Here is a 26002-nt window from a genome sequence, read left to right on the forward strand (position 1 = left end):
ACACAGCTGTTCAACAGTCTAGATTGTACTCTGGGTGATGTCACAATAACCTTCACAGCACAATACATCAGCCAGTCATCAAGAAATAGAACAGCAAAATCTCCCCAACCATTTACTGACAGTCAAAAAGTTTGGTCTATTACAGACCAAGTGTTGATGAAACAAATGAAGTCTTACCTCTCCCTTTCCCAGCATCTGAGCAGTTCTTCACTGCTGAAATCTCAGCATCATGCCCTTATTAGAACAGCCCAAACTGTGGTAGGTTATGTTTAATTGGCCAAGTGAAGCAATCCCTCACACTCAACTCAATGGCATTTCTTTGTGTGTCTGTAACATGATCATTGTTGAAAAATCACATTTCATCAATTCCAGAATCTCAGGGACTCCTCTAGGTATCAATGGGCAGAACCCTATTGATTTTGGTGAAAATCAGAAAGTTAGAAAAGCTTAATTGCCATTAAAATCCCTATTTAGTCATTGAGGATGTAGAGTGAGACGGTGACCTCATCATTAGAGTCCAGTTACGGTTAGTAGAGCCCTTAGCTGCCACCCCCTGCCACACCCATACACTGAACAGAACCCTATTGATGTTGATGAAAATCAGAAACCAAAAAACAAACTGATTTTAGAAACCCCAAAAGCTTGATTTCCATTAACGTTTACCAAAATCAACAGAGTTCTGCCCATCGTGGGGGATGGGGGCAAGGGGCTTGGCTGGAGTGGAAGCACAAGATGCACATCTGGGTGTACAGCTTGGCCTACATAAGCAACACAGTATGTGATTCTCTAGCATTGATTGTTCACTGGCAGAAGATACATAAAGGTTTCTTGTTTACGCTCTGCTGCATGTTCAACTTCTCAGTCTCCTTTGCTTGTTGCATGGGCAATACCCCCACAAATTCTTGGAATCGGATAATTGGTGAAGTATTATTTAAGGCTGCCATGTTTCCAGTGCAAAATATAAACTAATTCCTAGCAAAGTGGGGACAAAACATTTCCATTACAAAAATATTTTTATAGAATCTCTTCCTCTCTCCCACTTTACTGCCTTCAAAACCAAATGCCCTTTGACAAACCTTATTGGATTTTGCTTTGCATGGGTTCATACCGAGGTCCCTCTTGATAATTCTTCATTGCCACAGGCAGTAAGGACACTGCACCTCATGTGGAAAGGTCAGGACATCTGTGGGGCTCAGATGAGTGGGAGAAGGTCATCTGAGGATGATTCTCCCCATAACAATGGAAACAAACAGCCAGGCTATGTTTTAAGGCATAAACAAGGATTCAGCAAGCTCAGATGTTTCCAGATGACACTTGTTTTGTGACCATTTGTTTTCTCCCTTATATATATGCTGTATTTATTTATTTTACTTTTATAATTTTAACTGTAATTTTCTTGGGGCAGGCACCTTGTTATATACTTTACTTGTACAGTGCCTTACACACCTATAACACCATAATAATAAATGGGAAATGTGTGGAAGCTCAGAGAAACTTTGGAGTGAAGAGGGAGGGAGACATTAAAATATCAGATTTTGGTAGCATTTTTAAGGTATGATGTGAGATGTCTGGGCCTTCCTCCAACAAATGAGCAGCGAGCAGGCCTGTCAAAAGTTCCTGTAGGAAAATATTAACCAAGATAATTCCCATCTGGGAAAGCAGCTGGTTAGGAGGAAAAGGTGGAGAAGTGGCCCTCTGTCCTAAAAGCAATGAGTTTCCTTAAAAGAGGGACACAGTGAGTGAGGTAATAGCTTTTCCTGGACCAACTTCTGTTGCTGAAAGAGACGGGCTTTGGATCAACACCAGAACTGAAGGTTTCAAGAGGAGCGAGCGGGAAAGCTGGTCTCCTCTTTCACCCTCAGAAGTTGATTCAACACAAGCTATTAACTCACCCACCTTGTCTCTCACACACCCTGGGACCAACAGGGCCACGCCACCACACTCCTCAAAAGCACGTTTTCTTGGGAAGTGACTAGGACATGGCAGGGCTGGTTGTGTCACCCCCGCCGCCGCTGTAGGCCAGACCGGGGCTGTTACACTCGGGTGCCCCTGCGGCGGGCGGGCCAGCAGGGGAGAAGTGCCCCGGCCCAGGCACGGCACCGGGCAGCAGCAGTACACGCAGGGGGCACGGGGGCAGCGCCTCCTCCCCTGCCGGGACTGAACGGAGCCCTCGGGCTGCCCACGTTCCCCGTCAGCCCCTGGAGCAGCTCGGAGCCGGGAGGCCCCTACAGCGCCCCCGGGCTGCCAGCGGCTGCAGCGCAGAGCCTCAGCCCAGGAGGGATTTGCAGCCCCGCCCGGGCCCCGAGCGCCTCCTGACGCCACTAGGGGGCGCAGCGTCACAGCCCCCCCGGCTTCGCACGGGCGGGGCCTCGGTGAGACAGGAGCCGGCCCCGCAGCGCGGAGGGCGGCTGAACCCCCGCTGGGGGGCGCCGGACGCGGACGCAGCCCGGGCGGGAAAGAGGCCCCGGCAGCCCCTGAGCCTGCCGGGGTGGCGCTGGCCGCGCACGGCTCACCTGAGCGCTCGCGCGAGCCCCCAGCCAGCGCTAGGCGGGGGAAGTCTCCAGCGAGGGCTCATTATACTAGGCGTCCCTCTATCACCATGGTAACCCTGCGGCGCAAACCATTCTCCTCCGCACTCCGAAGGGAGCGACCGCTCCCACTGGTGCGGGAGGAGGGAGCTAAGGAACTCGAGGTGAGGTAGAGAGAGAATGCTGTTGGCTCGCACTCACCTCCCTATTCCATGGTACTGTCTAGCTTCAGAGTCTCCCCCCGCGTGACTATTCGCGAGTCCGACACTACCATTCCGGGCTGGGGAAGGGGGGGGTCTGACATCTGATACCGGGTCATACCTCTGAACTCTCTCCAGGGCTCTGAATACGGATCGTTCCATTCATGAACAGATCCCTGGGGAGAGGATGTACTTTAACGTATGCCCTCATACAGAATAACGTTCTACCGGTTCCCAGCCTTGCCCTCTCCCCAGTGGTAGAATCCTAATCTCTTCCACCGAGGTGGTACGGACCGTTCCCCCGCCGCAAACAACTGCGGACTTCGAAGGCGTCAGATACGCATGCGCAGGACGGCTAGCAGTGGACAACAAGGCAGAGTGGGGCGCTTGGTGCAGGTGAGGCGAGGATGGTGAGCTTCCCTGCCGCGCGGGTACTAGAAGGGTCGTGGGGGACCCGGATGTTTCAGCCTCGTTTTTGATCGAAAGAGACAATCTCCACTGACACCCCAGCATTCCCCTTCCGCCCCTCCCCCCGACACACGCGCGTGTCTCCGGCTCGTGGCTGGGCAGCCGGTGACTTCGCGCCCTCCCACCCCCAGCGTGGGCACGTGGCGCCCGGCGGCAGCAGCAGCCGCTGCCGCCCAGCCGTGAGGAGGAGCGAGGGACACCCCAGGGGATAAGCCCCCGCCGGGGCCTGGAAGCCTAGCAGCCGTCCCTGCCCTGCTCCCCAAGCCGGGCTGCCTCTGCACGGCTGGGCACTCCCCAGGCAGGGTGGGCGGCACAGCTCCAAGCTGCGCCTTGACACACTCTTGCCTCTGCCCTGAAGGAGCCTGGCACTGGCCGACGACACCCCCTAGAGCTGGTCCCTGCCCGTGGAGCCCGGCTGCCACGAGATGCTCCCTGAGGTGCTCACTCGCTGCTGCCCTTGCACTCCTGGACCTGCCTCTGCTCCTGAGGAGCCAGGGCAGCGGTGAGCAAGCATCTCAGGGAGCTCCTTTGTGGGAGAGGCAAGAGCACATCAAGGCACAGCTTAGAGCTGTGCTGCCCGCCCTGCCTGTGGAGTGCCCGGCTGTGCAGAGGCAGCCCAGCTCAGGGAGCAGAACAGGGATGGCTGCCAGGCACCCAGCTAGCGTCCTGGCTCCCCCAGTGTGGAGAGCCAGGGGCCTGGGCAGGCTGGGTGGCTCCCATCTGCTTCCAACCTGCCAGCTCCTGGCAGGAGGTGACCGTTTTCAAACTGTGGGGCAGGGGGATACCACATAGTTTGAAAACCTTTATGCTAAGGAAGACAAATCTGGGGGGGGACATTATGTGACTCCATGTCACCTCTGGTTTGGGGGGCAGTGCCCCCCTGTTCTCCCCAATCTCTGCCCCTGCGTAGAAGGTAAAGAAAATCCAGTCCTGGGGAATTGTGGGAAGGGACTGAAGGATTAGTAGCACCCAAATTATGTAACCTGGGTTACAGTTCGCCTCCACACTGCAAAGGGTGGGTGTCACAGCCTGAGTTAAAGCAGAACCCAAGCTCTAATCCCCACCCAGGCAAGCAAATCTGGATTCAAAGCCACTCCAAAAGCAGGTCAAAGGTTTTTGTGTGGTGACAGTACGAGGTTTAGGGCTAAAACCTAGTTAAGAGACTGGGTTCACCATGCAGTGAAGACATCCCCTGAAAGGGACTACTTACTCCAGGCAGATGAGGCTATTCCAGGGTGAATGCTTCATATGAAGCTTTGTTCTTTTTAAAGTGGGACTGAACAAAGCTCTGAAAATGTACTTGGGGTTTCTGGTTTTAGAGTACAACTGATTAAAATTGATACAATTTAATCAATTTAGCTGATCAAATATTTGAGGAAACCAGTAGGTTTCTATAAAATAGTAACTGAAAATACTCTTATAATTACAATATGTACACTCAGGAAGACACTTTCCAGAAAGAGCCTAAAAGATTCTCGCTCACTGAGGGCTCATTCCTAGGTCTTAAGAAGAGTTAAACAGTGATTTTAAATATATCCTATCATTTTACTTTTTAAAAGCCATAATTTGTCTAAGCATAAATACTGAAAATTGGAACCAACAAACATCAGAAACTGGAACTCCTAAATATTCTATAGGGAATCATCCTGTGGTGCGAGGTTGGATAGATAAGAAATGTCTGAGCTTTTCTTTCTATGTTTTGTCCTTGTATCTGGAAAACAGGGCAAGGCAGCAGAAGTGAGCAGGCTTGGAGATTGGAAAGCCATGCCTCTCTTTGGGAACACATTCAGTCCAAAGAAAACCCCACCTAGGAAATCAGCCTCCCTCTCCAACCTGCACTTGGTAAGTGCGGGATTCTAGGGATCTTCTATCAACCCTTTAAGAACAAGGGACAGGTAATCTGCCTTAAAAATGTTATTGTAACAACTCTCATAACAAAGTATTAGACACTTCCCCCCCCCCCCCCCCCCCCCCCCCCCCCCCCCCACACACACACACAGTCTCTCCGCTCTCATATTCCCATCTGTTTCTCCTTCCTCTTCTGGTCCAGAGTCATGACCACTTACTGATGGCTGGATAGTGAGAGAAGAAGTGGAATCTTTAGTTAGTGACATACTTCACTCCATCTTCAGTCAGAAGCCAGATTCACGGCACCTGAAACTTCTAATGTGTGCTTTTAATACAGACGGCAGTGGGGCAGGGGCTTTCCTTACAGTTGGCACCAAAGATAGAGTAGGACCCGGAGAATGAACTCCCCTCATGTCCCTAAAGATAGCTCTTTTAGTTCAGGGGTGACATATGTTGGAAGGAGACTCTGTATAGGTGTGTGTGAGACAGAAGCTTGTACTGCAGCAGCATGTGCAATGTTAATAATAGGACATCAGATTCTATGGCCACTGATACAGCACCTTTCACAAGAATGCCAGTCACTTTAAAAAAAAGGTGAAGGTGTGAGGGAAAGTATGGAGAGGGAAAATGAAAATTTTAGAAAACATTGACTTTTTTTTCTGCAGCTGGACAGATCGACCCGTGAAATTGAGCTGGGCCTGGACTATGGCACTCCCAACATGAACCTCACTGGACAGAGTCTGAAGTTTGAGAATGGCCAGTGGATAGCAGGTGAGGAGCTGCTCCTGTTGCTTTGGTCTGGGAGAGTTGTGGAGTTACATGATGATTATAACTTTGGCCTGTCTCTCCTTTAGAGTCAGGGAGCAGCAGTGGGGATCGCAGGGAGGCACAGCGCCTGCGCAAACGGAACCAGCAGCTGGAGGAAGAGAACAATCTCCTGCGTCTGAAAGTGGATATCCTGCTGGACATGGTGAGGATGGGGAGATTCACCTCTCTGAAGTGACCAGAAATGCCCCTGAGACAGAGTGAAGAGCTCTGGGTCATCCCAAAAACACAGGTCCTAATGCCAACCTGTGTCCCTGCTCCCATTCACACTGAGCCCTACCCCGCTGTTAGACACACTTAACACAGTAGTGATTGTGCAAGAGTGAAGATTGACCTCATCCACTTCCTCCCCAAGAGGAGGAGAAGGTCCAGGTCCCTTCAGGAGAAGAGCTGGATTACAGTGAGTACCATAGTTGAGAGGAGGAGCCTGAACATCTGGATGATATAGGAAGACTTCCCCCATACCTTGAGTGTTTTCCATTTTCTATTTGTATATTAGTATCTTCTGCTTGTCACTATTGGGCTTTTGCAGTCAGTGAAATGAAGACCTTGACCATTCATGGTCTCTTGAGATCTTAGGTTCCATAAGGCCTTCTTTTTTGCAAGAGTAATGAAAAAGATCTTTCATCTCCACCCCATAGTCTTTCACCCCAAAGACCATTATAAACTGAAATTCAGCAATACACAGGGGTCACAGCTTCCATGGAAAAAAATGCAGCCACGCCTGGAGTGAAACATGGTAACTATTTAACAAAGTAAGAATGTTAACCGATATGTCAGGGGTGGCCAAATTTACTGAGCCTCCAAGTCATGTTTGACAATCTTCAGAAGTTCAAGAGCTGAGGCACACCTGCTGGGGCTTGGGGCTTCAGCCCTGTGGCGGGGCGATGCCCTGCAGAGAGGGGAGTCTCAGGGCTTCAGCACGGTCCTGCTGAAGCCTCAAACCCTGGCCGGTGCACCCCATAGGGTTGAAGCCCTGAGACCCCCACTTCCTGCTGAACAGAAGCCAGAGGCAATGCGCAGGATGGGGGTACGTGGGGTCACATGCCCCCCAAAATCTGCTAGGATTTGCTGACCCCGCTCAGTCACATGGCGCCACCGGGCCCCCTCCCTGCACAGCATCTGCTGGAGCTGGCAAGCTGGGATTGCAGTTGTGAGGAGAGGCAGCGGCAAACAGCTGGCAGTTGCAGGGAAAACTCCTGAGGTTAAGAGGGAGGCGTGCCTGGGAGGGCGTGACTCAAGCTGTTGGGAGGGGTTGAACCTTTAAATTGTGACCTCCCCCCACTCTCAGGCACCAGTTGTCTCTAGCAGAAGCCCCAGGCTCCCCCGCAATCTGGTAGGTGGAGAATGGGGGTGTTGTGGGGGGGTCTGTGAGCTGCACTTTAACCCCGTGCTATGTCATCCTGACGAAATAGCAATTTGGGTAATTACATTCTCCTTCCCTAAATTCCTTCTGCAGTTTCAGTTAGAAAGATGCTGTTGTGGTTAAAGCACAGTCAGGAGGTCTGTGCTCTCCATAGTGTTTCTGGGTGGCCTTGGGCAATTCAGTGAACCTTCATGCCTCAGTTTCCCTCTCTGTAAAATGAGAGTGATATTTCTCTACCTCACATGGGTGAAAGCTAATTCATTCATGTTTGTAAATCTCTGCAAGGTCATTGGACACAGTGTGCTGTGAAATCCAAAGTATTAATTGCGGAAGCTCTTTCTCACTTCTTCCTAAAGCTGTCGTATAGTGTGTTACAGACTCAGAACCTGCTGAGTTCCACCCCAAAGGCACTTGTGTATCTGTGGTGTATGTCTGTAAAGTGCTTAGGGATCCTGCTGGGTATAAGGGACTTCAGAGATATGTTAGATCAGAGATCGGCAACCTATGGCACGTGTGCCAAAGACGGCACGCGAGCCGATTTTTAATGGCATGCTGCTGTCTGTTGGGGCCCAGCCACTGGCGTCGCTCAGCACCCGCTGCCGAACCCAGGCTGGGATCCCAGTGCCATTAAAAATCCAGCCCACCCCAGCCTGCTCCCCCCCCCCCCCCCCCCCCCCCAGGGCAGGGTGAAGAAGCTTGGTCCTGCCAGCTGCTGCTGCAGAGCAGGCAAGCTCCCCCTGCCGTGCTGGGTTCTTGCCCCTCCTCCTCTCCCTCCCTGCTGCCGATCAGCTGATGGACCTTGCGAGGGACAGGGAGAAGAGGTGGGACAGGGCCTTGGGGAAGGGGGGTGGAATCAGGTCATATCCCCTCCAGCCCCCTGCCATGAGCCACTCTGGGCAGGGGGCTGGGAGCACCCCCACAACCATAGTCCACACTCTCAGCCCTCTGCCCTGACCCCTGCACCCCCCTCACACACACCCCAGCCTCCTGCCCTGACCCCTGCATCCCCCCACAACCCTAGCCCTGACTCCAGCACCCCCCCCACATACCCAGCCCCCACACCCCATGCCCTGACTCCTGCACCCCCCTCACGTGCCCTCTGCCCTGACTCCTGCACCCTCCTCACACACTCCCAGCCCTCTACCCTGACCCCTGCACCCCCCACAACCCCAGCCTTGACTCCAGCACCCCCACACATACCCAGCCCCCCCATGCCCTGGCTCCTGCACCCTCCTCACACACCCCATGACCTCACTCTTGCACCCCCCACGTTCTCACCCCCACCATGAGCACCAAACGGGAGTTCCTGCACCCCCCTCCCCCACATTCCTACCTGCACCCCTCGCACCAAATGGGAGCTGCCCAGGTAAGCACTCCACACCCAAACCTCCTGCCCCAACCCTGAGCCCCCTCCCTCATTCTAGCTCCTGGCCAGATCCTACACCCCAACCCCCAGCCTGCTCCTTCACCTCCAGCTCTGTGCTCAGTGCACTCCCACCCTCAGTTCAGTGCAGAGAGAGAGAGGAAGAGAATGGGCTAGAACCAGAGAGAAGGTACGTACCCACTCTATGTGGGCAGGGCCGGGATCCCAGACCTGCAGTGGGCTGAGCGGGGCCAGCAGCCAGGACCCTGGCTGGCAGGAGGCGGCGGACGGAACTCCAGACTGGCAGCGGGCTGAGCCGCTCAGCCCACTGCCGGTCTGAGGTTCTGGCTGCCCGGCCCTTGCCAGCCGGGGTCCCGGCCGCAGGCCCCGCTCAGCCTGCTGCCAGCCTAGGTGAACAGAACCCCAGGCTGGCAGCGGGCTGAGCGGGCCAGCAGCGTAAGATCAGCATTTTAATTTAATTTTAAATGAAGCTGCTTAAACGTTTTGAAAACCTTGTTTACATACGACAATAGTTTAGTTATATAATATATAGACTTATCGAGAGAGACCTTCTAAAAAACGTTAAAATGTATTACTGGCACGCGAAACCTTAAATTAAAGTGAATACATGAAGACTCGGCACTCCACTTCGGAAAGGTTGCCGACCCCTCTGTTAGATAGTACTTTCCTTATTCTGATGTATATTTTATAAAAACAATACTCCATGGGGATGTGAGGGATTATTCTTACTCTTATTCTTGTCTGCTCTTGGTTGCAGCTGTCTGAGACCACAGCTGAGTCCCATCTGATGGAGAAGGAGCTGGAGGACTTGAAGAGTCACAGCCGGAGGAGGAGGTGAACAACAGCAAGAAACAGGGGGTTAGGGGATGGGCGAGCAAGGGAATTTGGTTTGAAATCTCCATCACGCATGCAAGCAGGGCTGCTAAAGCTGAAGGGCTCTTAAAGCCTGGCTGGGACAGCTTCATTGTCTTGGTAGCACATGGTGATATTACAGTCCACTAGACAGGTAGCCAAGTTCCCAGGCTTGAAATGTTAATGCGGCCTCCAACCAGAAGGCATCTACTATACTACTCCGTAGAGCTGACGCAATGCTCTTGATAAGTCACCGTAGGACATGTTCTGTAGCGATGAACATCTCTTTCTGCCCAGACCACTCCTCACTTCTTTTCCTCTATAGACCTGCCACTCAAGGCACAGAGCCCTTGGTGGAAGCACATGTTGATAATCTGTTTTATCAAGGAGTGCTGGGCAAGAGTCCTTTCTATACTGTGAGCAGAGGAGTATTTGTGAGTGGATGGTAGGGAAGATGGCTTTGTATATGTGCACAGCCTTAGTGTCTCTGGTTTGCAGCTTCTGTATGGGTCTCCTTGCTAATATCTTTGATCTCACAAGCTTCGGATTGGCCTTTCCCCAACTCCTGTTCTAAAAATCAAATAACATCCTAAACTAAAACAGTCTTTCCATTTTCAGATATTTATTATTATTATTTTTGTACAAACCACTAACTCTGCTTCCTGCTGTTGGCAGGTGGGTTTCTGGAATTGTTTGTTCTCCTGAGTGTTTCTTACATTTGTATAAAATGAAAACAAATTAAAAAAATTGTATAAAATTAAAACAAACCACATTTGTGAATCTGTTACGTTCTTGCTAAGGTTGGGATCAGGTTACCGCCCCCCCCCACCCCCCCACATGCACTCTTAAAGCCCTAACTGAAAACAGGCCCCAGAATGTTAGATGCTGCACAGACATGTAGTGAGAAACAGTCCTTGCCCTGAAGAGCTTACAGTCTGATTACATAGGATAGACAAAGAGTGAGAGGGGAAACAGAGAGGTGGAGTGATTCATTCAAGGTCACACAGCAGGTCAGTGGCAGATTTGGGAATAGAAAGCCAGTCGCTTGAGTCCCACGTCAGTGCCCTGTACACTAAACCAACACTGCCTCTATCTCACAGAGATGTATTATGCCCTTCCTCCATGAGCCATGGCGCAACTACTGGCCATTTCCTTCTGCAGCAGAGGAGATGAGCAAGTGGGGGAGGGCTGGGGTCTAATTTCCCCCCTGCATACCCACTTCGCAAGGTGTCAGGGCAAGAGCCTGTTAAGCTAAGGGCATGAGCCTTTGGAAGCAGAGGGGCCAGGAAGCTGTGGGCAATGGAGGAGGCCACCTAGGAGTTAGGAACAGATGGAAGAGGTGGAGCGGATAGGCAAGGCTAAGGGCTGTGCAGCGGGTGTGGGGGAGCAGCGATGGAGCATGGGAGAGAGCACCTAGGCAGGGGCGCAGGCTAGGGCCCTTTGCCCTGCTGGATTTGCAGAACTGGGCAGGAGAGGCCTCTAGGGGGGAGGTTGACCGCTAGAGGCCGCTCTCTCCCCCCAGCTCTCAGCCCCTCCCGCGTGACTGCCGCTCGCCTCCCTTCCGCTGTCTCTGTCATGGCCCGGGGCCTCCGTCTCGTCGGCTCCCTTCCGCTTCCGGTGTCACCCCCGCTCTCCTGGTTGCAGCCATGGCCGCCGCGTCGCCCCTGTCCCCCGAGGAGCTGCTGCTGCCCAAGGGCGGCCCGGGCAAGGCGGAGGAGCTGGCGGAGGAGCTGGAGGAGGACGACGATGACGAGGTACCGGGTCGCGGGGCAGGGAGCAGGGGGAGCGTGGCCGCCCGCGGGCTCCATGTGCGAGGCCGGGGTGACCCCTGCGCGTGGGGGGCGCAGGGCAGGGGCCGTTCCCGGCGGCATCTCACGGGCCTGACTCTGAGCCTCCCCCGCAGCTGGACGAGACCCTGAGCGAGCGGCTCTGGGGCCTGACCGAGATGTTCCCGGAGAGCGTCCGGACCGCGGCGGGAGCTACCTTCGATATGTCCCTCTCTGTGGCCCAGAGCATGTACCGGTGAGAAGGCGGCGCCGGGGGCGTGGCTGGGTCTGGCTCTCCCGGGCCCGGGTGGGCTGTCAGGGCCGCGTGCCGTTTTTCCGGTCAGGGTCGGTTATTGGCCGCTCAGGCACCGCGCTTGCGGGCTGCGTTCTCTGCCCCTGCCACCGGTTGTTGGGCTTGTGCGCGAGCGTCAGTGAGCAGCGCAGACTGTGCTGAAGGGGTGTGTGGTAACGCTACACATCCTGCTCAAGCACATAGCAGAGTATGGGAGCCAGGACTGGAATAGCAATGGGGACTACAGATTAGGTTCAGGTGCTTTGGCAGAGCTACCTGGAGTGTGCAAGACTGGAATATCAAAAATTAGTCCAAATCAGGATTGAGGTACCCAGGCAGAGCTGTATGGGAGTTTCTCTTGGTCCTCCCTTTCTAGAGGTAGAAGGGGAACAGGGGTCTGTTGTTCCATATACAGGGGTCTGTTGTTCCTCCCATATGAAGGGAACTCAAATCAAGATTTTTCTGTCTTGATTATTTTTTTCTCTCTAGATTCTCCAGGGCAGCTCTCTGGATTGGGACTACCTCCTTCATGATCCTTGTTCTTCCTGTTGTATTTGAAACTGAGAAACTGCAGATGGAGCAACAGCAGCAGCTGCAGCAGCGACAGGTGAGCCTGAAACCTCAAGACCATTGCTCCATTGCAGTCCATGAACACAGGCTAATACTCTTTGGTTGCCTTGCAACTGAGAGATTAGCAGATGATGATGGGGTTTGTGGGACATCATAAACCTTGTCTTGCTTGCGTCACCAGGATTCCCTCCCCTACTTTTTCTAATACCAGCAGTTTCAAACTCATTTAGCAGAGAGGAGAGGGCTTGATTTCATGTTTAATTATGGTCCGTGAGCCAGGGCATAAATTCAGGATGGCTTATTATCCTCAATCCACAGCAGAAATCCCACTGATGTCAGTGGGAGGCTCACACAGAGATCAACTCTCTCTCTTGAAGGCTGCACTCACACCCACTACCCCATTCCATCTGCTAGAGTTATCAGTTAATGCTGATGTTGGCATGTCATCACTGGATTTTTACAGTGGCTACTTCAATCAGTTTAAAGGGGAGAAGGGGAATTCATCACTGACTCATTGTTCCAAGCTCTCTGCAGATTCAGGCAGCTGACATGACATTGTTTACATTTAGTTTGTATGTGGAAGGTGCTCTTTGCAGCAGTGAGGGCTAAAAGCTGATTTGGGCTGGGGGCAGTGTTCCCTCTCATTTTTTACATCCACGTGTGGAATAAATTTTGTTATGTGCACCAATAGGTGATGTGTGGCGGGGGTGGCACCGAGGAGTTAAGAGTGAGGGAGGAGGCTTAGGGTTGGGGGCGGGGTGAGGGCTCTGGCTGGAGGTGTGGGCTCTGGAGTGGAGCCAGGGATGAGGAGTTTGGGGTACAGGCTGCCCTGGGGCTGTGGTGGGGAGAGAGAACTCCCCCCAGCCCTCTCTTGCCACAGCAGCCCAGGCCTGGGCAAGAGAGCCTTTCCCTGTCCGCAGCAGCTCCAGGGCCGGGGGAGAGGCACCTCTCCGCGCTGTGTGCCTGCATAGACCTTGATAGCCTGCTGCACAGCCGCATTGCTTAGAGGGAACTTAGGCTGGGGTGTGGGGGAAGAGCGCTTAGATCAGTGGTGGGCAACCTGCGGCCCTTCAGGTAATCCGCTGGCGGGCCATGAGACAGTGTTTACATTGACCATCTGCAGGCACGGCAGCCCGCAGCTCCCAGTGGCCACGGTTCGCCATTCCCGGCTAATGGGAACTGCAGAAAGCGGTGCGGGCCTCAGGGATGTACTGGCTGCTGCTACTTCCGCAGCTCCCATTGGCTGGGAATAGCGAACCGCGGCCACTGGGAGCTGCGGGTGACTGTGCCTGCGGACAGTCAGTGTAAACAGTGTCTCCTGGTCTGCCAGCGGATTACCCTGATGGGCTGCGTACAGCCCGCAGGTTGCCCACCATTGGCTTAGGTTCTGCATAACGTGAGTATATCATGCAGCCATCAAATGCATCATATAGGCCTGATCCAGCTCATGGGCCACATGTTTGATACCCCTGACTAAGAGTACTGAGATGAGATGTCTTATTTTCCCTTTGCTATCTGAATAAGTCTACAACAGTTAGCTGCCATAGCAGAGCGGGAATGGTATTGCAAAGTGACAGGAGTATTGCACTCTCAGCCCTGCAGCGTGAGTTAAGAACAGACATATTGGGTCAGACCAATGGTCCATCTAGCCCAGTATCCTGTCTTCCAACAATAGCCAATGCCAGATGCTTTGGAGGGAATAAACAGAGCATGGCAATTATTGAGTGATCCATCCCCAGCATCAGGCAGGCAGAGGCTTAAGGATACTGAGAGCATGGAATTCCATTCCTGACCATTCTGGCTAATAGCAATTGATAGGCCTGTCCTCCATGAACTTACCTACTTCTTTTTTTAACGCAGTTATACTTTTGCTCTTCACAACATCCCCTGGCAACAATTTCCACAGATTGACTGTGTATTGCATGAAGTACCTTCCTTGTTTTAAACCTGTTGCCTATTAATTGCATTAGGTGACCAAGGAGTACTTGTGGCACCTTAGAGACTAACCAATTTATTTGAGCATAAGCTTTCGTGAGCTACAGCTCACCTCATGAGATGCATTTGCGAATACAGACTAACACGGCTGGTACTCTGAAACCTGTCATTAGGTGACCACTGATTTTTGGTTATGTGAAGTGGTAAATAACACTTCCTTATTCACTTTTTCCTCACCCACTGTTCAGGATTTTATAGACCTCTATCATATCTCCCCTTAGTTGTCTCTTTTCCAAGCTGAACAGTCCCAATCTTTTTAATCTCGCCACATAACATTGTTCACTTTTTTTGGTCTGCTGCTGCACCCGCTGAGTGCATGTTTTCAGAGAACTAGCCATGACTCCAAGATCTTTCTCGAATGGTAACAGCTAATTTAGTCCCCATCATTTTGTATGTATAGTTGAGATTGTTTTCCAGTATGCATTACTTTGCATTTATTGACATTGAATGTCATCTACCTTTTTGTTGCCCAGTCACAAATGTGGAACCCTTATTATCAGATGCTAAACCTCCTCCTTACTGGAACTATGGGGGTAGGGAGGGGTGCTATGCTGTTTTCAATCTTTATAGTTAAATAGTTTTTTTAACCCAGTATCATCTCTTGCAGATTCTCTTAGGACCCACTACAGGGTTGTCTGGCAGTATACCAGGGGCCCTGCCACCACTTTCTGGAAAGATCTAACTTCCAAAAGCTGCTTCAATCCATATTACATGGGGAGACCTCAACATTGATTCATTTGAACTGTTGGTTTGTCAGGCTGGGCATTGCCCCTGCCTCTTTTTTTTTTTTTTTTTTTTTTAAACTTTGGGACACTGACCTATCCATAATGGGGCAAAATCCCCTCTCCTGGACCTTTTTTTTGACGGGCTTCTGCCTGTAGCTTCCCCTCCAGAGGTAATAAGTTTTTCCTTTTATCCAGTCAGTCCATGCAGTGAGCAGTTACAGAGACTTCAAATTGAAGAGCACCTGCTGTGGGCTCCTTACCTTAGGACACAAAATTAGGCTCTGGCCAGTTTGTTCAGTAAATTCTGCAATTAAAAGAAAATCCTGTATTTCTCCTGGCTAAATCAAGGCCGGAAGAGGCCAGTGATAGAAAGGAAGGAGTGAATTTACCAAGAGGCAGAGTACAAAGAGTAGTAAGTTTCATCTGAGCCCTGTAGGAAAACTTGTTTTCAGTATTTTTTTTGTTGGAGGAGGAAAGGGGAGCACATTTGGTTAAAGATTGTGCCTATGCTGATTGTTTGCATCATAAAACAACTACACTTTGGAAATCGGCTGCATATCTTTTTTGTATTAAATATTAAATAAATTGAACCCAAACGTGTGTTTAGTAGACATCCCTTGTGGATTTGCACCTTGAGGGCTCAACGTTCATGGCCCCAGATACTAATGGAAGACTAGAATAGCTGTTACTGCTTTGTACCCAGATGGGTGGTTATTCTCCAGCTTTATGTATACAGTGTTAGCTGTGATGGGGTGGGAGAGGAGATGGTTCCAACCTAAGACAGCTTAGATAGGTAAGAAGTTTTGGATAACTTAGCCATGTCTCAAGAGTGGTATCTTAGGGCTACCTAGAGTCAACTAGATGAGTTCCATATCAGAGTTCCGAAGCAGTTTGATGAAGGTAGTTTCTCCCAAGAAGGCCACAACTTCATAACAAAGAACAATTTATTTTTTCCTTTACATACCATGTTACAGAACAATTCAGCTGAACACACAGAAGTGACAGGACACTTTATATGGAGATTTTTCCATTTTTAATATTTGGTTAAACAAAATACATCTCTGTAAACAAACCCAAGACAAGGCTATAACAAAACCAAACAAGCAAGAAAACAAACATGGGCTTCCCCACTCCTAAGCAGTGAGATTAGTCTGTTTCCCCTCCATCTGTCACCACAGCACTATTCCCCAGGGATGTGATCATACAGTTTCCCTTTTCCTGAGCAGCTGGATCACACCTTTTCCCTGGGGGTTAAGCAGTGATATTAGATACAAATATAGGGAGGCAGCCCTACAATGTTTTTAAAACATCTTTGCATATTGTACACTGATCCATTGGCTTGCAGCTTCCATGCGAACAGGGTCTCTCCAAAGTGCGATTTTAATCAACATAGAAAATTCTTTTGCTGTTTTTTTCCTTCCCTTTTAGAAAATGGCTTCAAGTCATTAGCAGAATTCCTTGTGATGTGTTTAAAAATTCTGCCAGCTGGTTTTGGTCATTGGAATGTGGTAAGAAGGAAGTAGAAATAGAAACATTGGGTTTGGACTGCAGAACATGCAGAAGAGCCACTGCCAATGTGTTGTCAGGAGGCTGAAGCATGGTACCTGTAGGATGTCCGGGGTTGACCACACCACCACTCTTGTCCTGTTGCCACATGGCCTCTGTTTTCTGTTGCAAAGGGAAGGCTTTGGTGGTTTGTAAGTTTAGCTTCAGACACTGGCTTACCCAGGGTGGTTTCCATCACTGTTCTACACTTGCTGTTATAACTGGGAGGACAGCATGTGTATTAGGAAATGAGACAAACAGTTGTAACATAGCTTGACCAGGAAGAGTCAATAGTAGTGTGAAGTTCATCCCAAACTCACCCTTTCCTTTCTGCTGTGGAGGGAATGATTGAACTACACCCAGCACCGGGTGGTATAGAAAAAAAACTGAGTGAAAGATTCCTACTGGAGTCTCCCTGTCATAGTCACTCTTCTCTGCAGGAGGGAACAGAGGGTGAGGTGATTCAGCAGTCAGGGGGAATGTCTGTCAGCCAAAACCAAAGTACCTGGTTCAGCTACCATGCTAGACAGTCTGCCCTTACCATCAGGAAGACTCTCTCATGAACCCTGTACACATCTCCCCCAGTAACTGCTAGTGACAACAGGAGGCAGAGAAATTTACAATTGCAATGCCTCGCTTTGATTTTGCTTTGCGTAACTTCTAGGTTATTTGTAGAAGAGTTTCTCCACCCTCTTTCTTCCTCTCTCATGGCCGTGGCTAGTCTTCCACAGAGGAGGAAAATAAGAGGAAATGACTCCCTCCTTCCTCTTAAACACCTTCAGTTTTATTCCCTTCTCTGCAATCAGCTCCTGAACTAACAAGTGCACATAAAGGAACAATTAAGATGTTATATACTGCACCAAAGAAAACCCTCTACAAGCCCCTGGTGGCCTCTCTTACTCCAGATATGTGATGCTTCTGAACCAGCCTAAACTTGTTACCACTTCTACTCCCTAATCAGCCTGCCCTATCCAAAGAAGCATCTAAGCCATCTGTGTAACAAAAATCCCTAAAAACTTTAGAGAAGAATCCCCCAACTTACCCCAACAGTTTCTTTAAAAATAGGATGTCCCTAACCCTTGGCACAAACCCTCACTAAGCAGGAGATTCTACAGAGCACCATACCATTGCTAGTGTTCGAGAGTTTCCTGAGTCCCCCATGATTTGCAAATGTATCCAGAATAGTTTGCTTTGGGGGTAGAGACTGTTTCAGAGAGGAGGCAGCATGCTTGACACTTCCCATCCAAAGAAGTTTTGTTAAGTCTGGAGGGAGTAGTGTCCAGCCACAATCAGTCTTTAAGATATTAGGGCATGGGGGAGAATCAGCAGGAGTGTTCCAAACACCCTATCCCCAAAGCGTATTTTAAAGAGCACTATGCAAGGTAATCAGCTTAAAAGCTTAGAGCTCACTCTCCTCATTAAAAAGTGACTGGCTTCCATCCTCATCCATTCTGGCCCCCACAATACCCTATGCCACTGTTCTATTGCACAGTCAATATAAAAAGAAGAGACCAGTGAAAGGAAGTTCCAGAGGAAAAGAGCTAGGGCACCCATTATCCAGGTCAGAAGACATCAGGGGTTTGTGGGGGGAGGGACTGGAGCTGTAGTGAGAAAAGACAGGGCAAATCCGGGTCACATGTCAGCTCTCCAGCTCTGATGTGCTTCCACCTCCTCTGGCACCACCAGCAGAAGTTCACAGTTCTTTCCTCTCAGCTGGTGTTTCAAAAATTTCCTATGGAAAGGAGAAGGGCAAAAGTGAGGTGAAACAACAAAATCCAGAATAAGTAGTATTGGCTCTGCAAAGCTCTTTAGGAGTAAAGACTTATTAAATAAGCAGATGTGACAAAATACATAGGAAGATAATAGGTGAAGGTCTTTTTTTTTTTTAACAATCAATTTTCTGACTACTACATATTCAATTTTTAACTAAATGCATACACCACCTGGCAGGTTATTTTGGAACCACATGGGCATAGTCTTAACCTCATTATTAGAGTTTATACAAAAAAATCTTGCCCATTCTCCAAGGCCACACACACTGTTCTCGTGAATTGGCAAGATGTAATACAACTGAAATAAACAAACTTACTTCTTTGGGTTTCAGAGATCAGCAATCTCATCCATTTCAAAGCACACACCCCCCCCCCAAGGTGAAGTGACTGGCAGGAAAAAGTAGGATGCCATGGTAAACCTAGTGGCACAGAATGATTACTGGCAGCCCATGAATTGGGATCCAATACATTTTTTCAGCCTCTTTTTGACTGAGTGATTTATCCGGTAGTCAAAGATAGAAGGACTTAAATAATATGAAAATAAAAGTCTTAAATTTCCCTTATATATTTTGCCAAAAAAGTTCCCAAAATTTTATACACAGGAATCATTCACTTAATGCTGAAATGCAACTGTCTTGAGACTGAAACAGTAATCATTCCAAACCAGCAGTATTAAGCAGCAATCATAGGAGTGAATGAATTCTCTACTGGAAGTTACACACATGGAATTTTAGGTTGACACTCAATTCACTAATTCTTGATTGGCATGACCAGCTCTACAGACATTGCTAGAGCACAATTCTCCAAATGGAATCAATTTGGGGCATCAAGGCTAATCATTATGGTTTTCAGCATGTGAGGGGCGAATGCCACGAATCTTCATTGACCATGATTGGTAAGAACCACAATTTTACACTCTGAAAGACATGGAAAATTTAGTACAAGCACAGAAGTGCTACCTGGATCTCAGAAAGAACAGGAAAATGGGGAGAGGCTCATTAGCCTCTGTAGAAACTGTTTAAGGAAAAAAGCTGCATTTTTCAAATTAAATCATCTCTCTGTTGGACACATGCAATAACTGACCATCAGTGGAACGCTGTCAAGTGCTCCCCATCTGAAGAAACATGACAGAGCATGGTAGGTCGGTCCATTACAGGTGTCACCACAGATTAACCATCTAGGAATCTACACTCATCATGGTGACACAACCAGCTGCCTTAGGAAAGAAGCCCAGGCTCTCCTGAACCTTGAAGTCTCCTATTAGCTAACATTGTTTTCTTAGCTTCACATAAATAAGACACATGGGGTAAGATCCAGGAGGGGCATACGAATTTCATTCCCATTCTTCAGTCTTTGCTATCAGAATTCATGCCATTCTACAGTGGCAGTAAAGCATGAACTATATTGTACCAGATACTAGGTGTTAAAAGCAGATGCCCAATCTGTAATAGGGGCTAGGAGTAGGGAATTAGGATGGAAGGAGACTCACCTGAGCTCACTTTCACCTCCAATCCACTCTGGCATCTTGAGTTTGGAGTCGAGATTGTAGTAGGTGCCTCCCACCTCCCGGACGCAGATCCAGTGCTGTCGTTTAAGGGGGAGCTTCAGGGGACCCCAGCAGAGGCTGGAGGGCAGATTCATGATGAAGCCCATCACATTAGAGAGGGCAATGACATTAACATCCCTGGGGAAGCAGAGAGAGCAGAGATGGTATTCAGTTATTTCTCCTACTTCCTCTGTTATAAACCCTACCATGAGGCAGCCATTTCCCAAACTATAGCAATTAAAAGCTGGTTCTCAGTACCTGCGCTTGTCCCACCAAACTGCTTCATAGCCTTTGGTCTGAAGCGCTGCCATGATGACATTCACATCATAGTTTCCGTTTCCCAGCATGCTCTTCTTGTGTGGTGTCACCATAGTGTTGGGAGACAGTCTGTGAACACAAAGTGAAAGTATACTGTTGCAGGAGTTCATTGTATCCATCTCCCAGGTTCACACATCCATACGCTAGTTAGAAGTGGCACTGGTTGTTGTACCTGTATCCCATGCAAAGTTCAGCTGAAAGATGATGATTCAATGGGAAGGTTGTGCAATCCTGTTATACATCCTCACTGTTCAAAATCCCAATTGGACGACTGGCAAAGCCTGGCATCTTCAACCTGAACTATTCTGCTCTCTCTCTTACCCAGCAGGCAGAGAAATTGACAAGATATTAGTTCAGCCCTGACTCAAAAGGAAAAGGGTAATGTCATTTAGATGGGAAACCTCCAAAGAGTACCGGTATTGACTGGGTCTGACCCTACTAAACTCATAATAATGGATGAGCTCACAGCACCCTGGAGTGGTTTGGCTGCTGGCAAACATGAAAACATACCAAGGAAGAAGAACTCATGTTTATAAAATCCAACACTGTAGCATCTGGGAACCTATTAAAACAAGAATAAAAGGAGTACGTGTGGCACCTTAGAGACTAACCAATTTATCTGAGCATAAGCTTTCGTGAGCTACAGCTCACTTCATCAGATTGAAATGAACTGTAGCTCACGAAAGCTTATGCTCAAATAAATTGGTTAGTCTCTAAGGTGCCACAAGTACTCCTTTTCTTTTTGCGAATACAGACTAACACAGCTGCTACTCTGAAACCTATTAAAACAAGCAGTATCACCACTGCATGGACCAACTGTCAATGCTATTACAATAATAGCTCAACGGCTAAGCTTGCTGGTGGGAAATCCCTCTTCGCTGCCACTTAAACATTCACTCAGAAGCTTGCCTAGACATTATTGTTTGTTTGTAGTGTGATAGCACCTCAACAGCAGCCACAATCAGGATCAGGGTCCCATCATGCTGTGTACTGTGCAAAAATATAGGAAGACAGTCTCCCCACCAAAGAGCTTACTATCTCAATAGACAAGGCACGGGGCAAAGCATATATCATACAAGCAGGTCAGTTAGAGTGATGGTTGGCAAATATCCAGTTACATTTTGTTGTTTTTGTATTTTTTTAAAATATGCTTTGCAGTGAGGAAAAGGCAGGAAGGAAAGAGAGGATAGGGAAGGAATAGAGGCAGCGAAAGGGAGAGTGGAGGGGTAGCTGAGGGGGGGCCCAATAGCCAGCAAGTGCAGCTACCTACAGAGGACCCATAAGGAAAAGGGGTGGGAGGGAGTTGAAGTAAGATGACCTCTGCTGATTTGGCTAAATTGAAGAAATTAGTTTGATGACATCACTAGCGTCCAAAGGTTGTTGCTTCCAGCCGGAAAAGTCACCCACATATTAGCTCCATTCCCAGGAGCTCCTGCTCTTCCTCCCACATGGCTGGGGGAGCAGAGATGCCTGCTTGGTTCTTACACTGTGCCCTGAAGGCTGTCAAACTTTGGTGGACAGCCAGATGGAACGACTTGTGCAGGCTAAGGCTGTCCACTAAAAATACTGTGATCCTAGAGCATTCTACCGTAAAGTCTTTGACACCAGGAGGGGATAGGCAGCTTTTCACATAGCCAGGTCCCAGGCCACCAGTGCCTAAGTGGGCAGCATTTTGCACTAACATAAGCTTCTAGTCTTCAGAGGCAGCTACAGTAGACTATGTTGGTGTAATCCAACCCAAAAGTGATGGGCCTATAAAAGGGAGGGAAGGCTTGAAACAAGTTGTTAATAGGAAAGGCAACTAATATCACTGGTGTGTTTCTGAGCAAAGGTCAAATTACTGCTTCTTTTAACATGATCAGAATATTACTGTGCCAAAAACAGAGGCAGTAATATTCACAAGTAATTATGGTCCCAAAACTTCGACTGGCTTTCACTGGTCACACAAAAGCTGCTTTTTGCAGATAGTTGACCACAACTCTTTCAGTATATCCACTTCCAAACACTTAACTCTACTTCTTCAAGAATATTGCCTCTGCATATTTACACTCATATGACATGCAGGCTGGTAATTCTATCATGGTAATAGAAATAATAGCACCTAGGAGCCCCAATCACAGACCAGGACCCCACTGTGCTAGACACTGTACAAACAGGGGGGGGGGGGGGGAAGAACCCGACACACAGACCCTTCCCCAGAGAGCTTACATTCTAGTAAACAGTCCAGAAGCACATTTATAAGAGAGCTGTAAGGCTACAACCAATTTTGTTCTTTCCAGAGGAGTAGAATTCAGAGAAGAAAAGGAAAGTGGGCAGGTTGTATAAATATGCGGAGGTAACACACAAACTGTTACCGGTGAGTAACATTTCCTCTTTGAGAGCTGCCTCTATGTATTTCTACTCGTATGTGCACTTAACTTGTACTGTAGAACCCACAGAAAGATAGATCAGCTGAGTTTAATTACACAAGGAATGCAAAGCTGCACTCCCAAAACAGAGTATGCAATCTAGATTCCAAGCTGTACAAGTACAGCTGTGTATGTATGTGTAGAATTTCAGGTAGCCATCCTACAGATTTATAAAACAGAATCATTATAGAAGTATGTCACTGATGTGCAATAGAGTAAGCCTCAAGACCCTAAGGTACTGTCATCCTGGCTAATCAGGTCTCAGTACACAAAACTAGTCCTCTGACAGATGATGTGTGGATATGCAAATCAAAGACTCTTGACATCTAGGGTATGCAATCTAATTTCTTGTGAATAGGAATAAGGTCTGAAGAATACCAGGATATGAGTGGTCTAATTCAGATGGAAGCCTGGACCCAACTTTTGCTATATATTTGGGATGAATATGTAGGACACATTTTGTCTCTATGGAATACAATGAAGGTTGGGGGATCAACTATTAAAGCCTGCAATTCAATAACTCTTCTTGTAGATGTGATTACGGTTACAAAGGCTGTCTTTGGTGACTGGTAAGGACTCAAAGGGCAAGTCATTAGTTTTGTCACCCCCAGGTTTAGATCCCATGTTCAGTGAGTTCACTGTTTGGTGGGGATACATTTACCAAACCTCTAGGGAATCTGATGAGACACAGTGAGATGACTGAAGACAGTGGAACTGTCAACTGAAGCACAGTATGCTGAAGATGGCCCATAGTCCTTCAACCTCTTCTTGCCTTCAATTAAGTTCAGCAAGTAATCCAAGATAGGTTCTTTTCCACTATCCATATGCAAAACCTCTTCCACTTCTGAGAAAGATCTTCAACACAGAAGCCCAGTCCAATAGAAATGATCCATGATTACGTTTCTGTCCCTGTGCTGGAACAAAACCACCAGCACTTTTCATTGCTGACCATTGATGGACAGCTCCACTTCTTGATCAGTATGTTAATTATGGTCCATTTTGAAGACTACTCATGATAGTATTGTAGTCTGATTTAAAATTGAAAAAGAAAATGTGTTAGAGATAATCAAAGAAAGATACATAGGCGAGCCGGATACCATTCTCATGGGACCGTGGCTTCTCAGAAGAGTAGCTGGGGGAAAACACCTCACTGATACAGAATACTGCTACTGTGTTGTCAGCATTGAGGGACTACACAAACCTTGATCAATGGCAGAAAAGACTTTAGGTCACGTCCCCTGGCATGAAGTTCCTGCACATTTATTTACATGGAGCTTGGCTTCTCACATATTCTAGACTATCAGATTCTGGTAATGGACCTCCAGCCCAAATTAGATTAATCTGCAATGACTACTATGGATAGAGATGGAGAATCAAAGGGGATTCCCTTTAGTATATTGGTGGAGGGAAGTGACTTTCAGAGTAGTATTCACAAGTGCTCCCATGAAAGTGTAGGAAAAGCATAAAACACTTTGAATTTGATCATAAAAATCAAGGCTTTTGACTGGATTATTTCTTTTCATATTTAAACAAAAAACTCCATATTTAAAAGTTATCCAAAACTGCTGCAGGATTTGCACCACAGTGTCACAGATCATAGGGAACTAGCTGCGGAATTTAGATCTTGCTTGCCAGAGTATACAGGACCTTGCCTGTGTGAAAATATAGAGGCAATAATATTTCATTCATAAATGAACACCAAGAGTCACTCATTTCATCACAGAACAGCACAGGAAGTAGACATAAGCTCTAACTTGCAGCTGTTTAGAAGTTTTTGGACAGAACTACGTCAAAATGTTTTCATTCTGACCCATTTTTCAGTCCTCTCCTACCCTCCCCACTCAGGCCAACCACCTGACCACAAGGCAAACAAAGTATTTTGATGGGAATAATTTACCTTTTAAAAAACAGGAAGGGAGGAAATTTGGGAACCAGGTGGAAAGAGCATCGGGGAGGGAGAGATAATTAAAGCGGGCCTATTACATAAGGGCATCTGCAACTGAGTCCTTGCACCCTACAGTGGCAGCCTGAACAGTATGAGGGACAGGAAACCATGGGGGGGGGAGGGGGGAGAGAAGATCAGGGTTTTTCCATCATTAATATAGGAGATTTATGTGACAGAATAGAGAAGATGCCATGTCTAGCCTTCAGCAGTGTCAGATTCTGAACAACCTTCCTCTCCCCCTTGCCACGCACAGAAAGGGTATTTCAGATACTCATCCCAGCAATGAAGTGCAAAAATGGAACTAACAATGCCAGTGCAGGGTGCTCCCTACCTCTGGAAAATCTCTTGCAGTGTTTCCCGGGTGAAGGCGTTGCTGTCCTGGAAGACATTATTGAGGGCATGGAGAGCACACAGCTCCCTACGCTGTTTCTCATGGTAAATACGTAGTGGTGCCAGCTGTGGTGGCTCAGGAGATTCAGATTTGGTTTTGTCACCTTTCCATGGCACGCAACTCATTTTTTCTTAGGGTAGTTGTGGGGAAGATGGTGAGAAACAGAGGAGTCTGAAGTTTCTCCCCTGCTCCACAATCAAAACAAGAGCCCACTGATCCCTTCTTTTATCAGCAAATCCTGCTTCCAGCTGGCAAGCCCTTTTCTTGTGCTTCAGTTTGTTTAGTAATTGCTTGCTTGCAAAAATCACGTAGGGATCTGTAACATTTTTTCCCGCCCTCCCTCCTCCCCCACCCCATAAAAAGTTGCTGTTGGGGTATTTCCTTCCCTCTGTCTCCTCTCCAAAAATATCAAAATAAGATTTAAATCCGCTTAGCATCAGGATACCAGCTGGAATTTATCACATCGCTCCTTTTCTTCCATCTCCTTTGGTCCTTAGCGCCGCTAAAAAGGATCCAGAGCAGGCTGGGAAAAAATGCCCACCCCCACGAAGCCAAACCAGGTAAGATGAAGCCAGTCTCAGAGGCCCTTGGCAGGAGCCTTGGGGGCCTCTCAGCTGCCTTTCTCCATCCCTTTGGGAGTGGCTGTGTCCTGAAAAGCAGATGCCAAGGGCTGGGGAGGGAAGCGGCCTCTCGCAAGGCGTGAGCTCCTCGCCAAGTCCTGCCACGCTCCTGAGCAAGGAAGAAAAGCCTCGATTAGCCCGGCAGGAAAAGCAGTGGCACAAAGCGCATCGGGCCCGGGCAGGTTCCCGCGGGGCTCCGGGCAGGGCGGGGAGCCCGCTCGAGGCGTTTCTACCCCGACCCCCCTCGGAAAGCAGCGCGAGCGGGCAGCCCCCACCCTCAGGTGCCAGGGCGCCCCCCACCAGCGCGGCCCTGAGGCACCGTGTGGCCGGGGAGCGCTCGCCCCGCGCGGGGGGCGGCGGCAGCAGCGGGGCAGGGCCGGGGGGGTTCCCCGCATGAGGGGGAAGCCCGAGGAGAGCCCGGGGCCGGGGCGGCTCCCCAAGGCGGGCCGGGGCCGGGGCCGGGGCCGGTCCCGCCCGGCGGGGACATGCAGCGGCCGCGGTGTCCCTCTCCCGGGGAGCCCCCTACTCACCGCTGGCCAGCCCCGACCTCCCTGGCTCAACAGCCACCCCCGGGTGTCCCCGCGCACGCGCGCGGCCGACCCGCCCCACGTACGGCGCGTGCTCTGTCCCCGCCTCGC

At 49.1% G+C, this 26002-nt stretch overlaps 4 protein-coding genes across 14 annotated transcripts in view; 2 read left to right on the forward strand and 2 right to left on the reverse strand.

The window, feature by feature from the left end:
* FAM227A (family with sequence similarity 227 member A) overlaps positions 1-2785 on the reverse strand; it is a 44870-nt gene extending 42085 nt beyond the window's left edge. For 2 of the 9 annotated variants that reach the window (XM_048834110.2, XM_048834080.2), the window contains exons 1-2: positions 1077-1750; positions 818-972 (exon numbers count right to left, since the gene is read on the reverse strand). In XM_048834110.2, the coding sequence (XP_048690067.2) occupies positions 818-944 (127 nt within the window). In that variant the 5' untranslated portion in view covers positions 945-972; positions 1077-1750. Of the gene's footprint in view, positions 1-817; positions 973-1076; positions 1752-2513; positions 2579-2729 lie in introns of those variants that run through there. The other 7 variants (XM_048834088.2, XM_048834093.2, XM_048834100.2 and 4 more) reach the window with 7 other exon arrangements.
* Positions 2760-10238, forward strand: CBY1 (chibby 1, beta catenin antagonist). 3 transcript variants are annotated; one of them, XM_048834187.2, is made up of 5 exons: positions 2760-3129; positions 4919-5038; positions 5710-5815; positions 5899-6014; positions 9377-10238. In XM_048834187.2, the coding sequence occupies exons 2-5, from the start codon at positions 4961-4963 to the stop codon at positions 9455-9457; spliced, it is 381 nt and encodes a 126-aa protein (XP_048690144.1). In that variant the 5' UTR covers positions 2760-3129; positions 4919-4960; the 3' UTR covers positions 9458-10238. The 3 variants fall into 3 exon arrangements, with proteins under 3 accessions (XP_048690144.1, XP_048690127.1, XP_048690136.1); XM_048834170.2 differs by having other exon boundaries at positions 2828-3124; XM_048834179.2 differs by having other exon boundaries at positions 3118-3138.
* An 830-nt stretch (positions 10239-11068) lies between these two features.
* On the forward strand, positions 11069-15419 carry TOMM22 (translocase of outer mitochondrial membrane 22). The gene is made up of 4 exons (XM_048834200.2): positions 11069-11225; positions 11375-11493; positions 12019-12136; positions 14702-15419. The coding sequence occupies exons 1-4, from the start codon at positions 11118-11120 to the stop codon at positions 14774-14776; spliced, it is 420 nt and encodes a 139-aa protein (XP_048690157.1). The 5' UTR covers positions 11069-11117; the 3' UTR covers positions 14777-15419.
* A 326-nt stretch (positions 15420-15745) lies between these two features.
* JOSD1 (Josephin domain containing 1) lies at positions 15746-25970 on the reverse strand. Its single transcript, XM_048834161.2, has 5 exons — positions 25895-25970; positions 24685-25473; positions 19941-20069; positions 19626-19820; positions 15746-18096 (listed from the first exon to the last, which is right to left on the reverse strand). Exons 2-5 carry the CDS (start codon positions 24867-24869, stop codon positions 17997-17999), a joined length of 609 nt encoding a protein of 202 aa, XP_048690118.1. The 5' UTR covers positions 24870-25473; positions 25895-25970; the 3' UTR covers positions 15746-17996.
* Between the last annotated feature and the right edge of the window lie 32 nt (positions 25971-26002).

The sequence above is a fragment of the Caretta caretta genome, chromosome 1 (genome assembly GCF_965140235.1).
Source record: "Caretta caretta isolate rCarCar2 chromosome 1, rCarCar1.hap1, whole genome shotgun sequence".
NCBI lineage: Eukaryota > Metazoa > Chordata > Testudines > Cheloniidae > Caretta > Caretta caretta.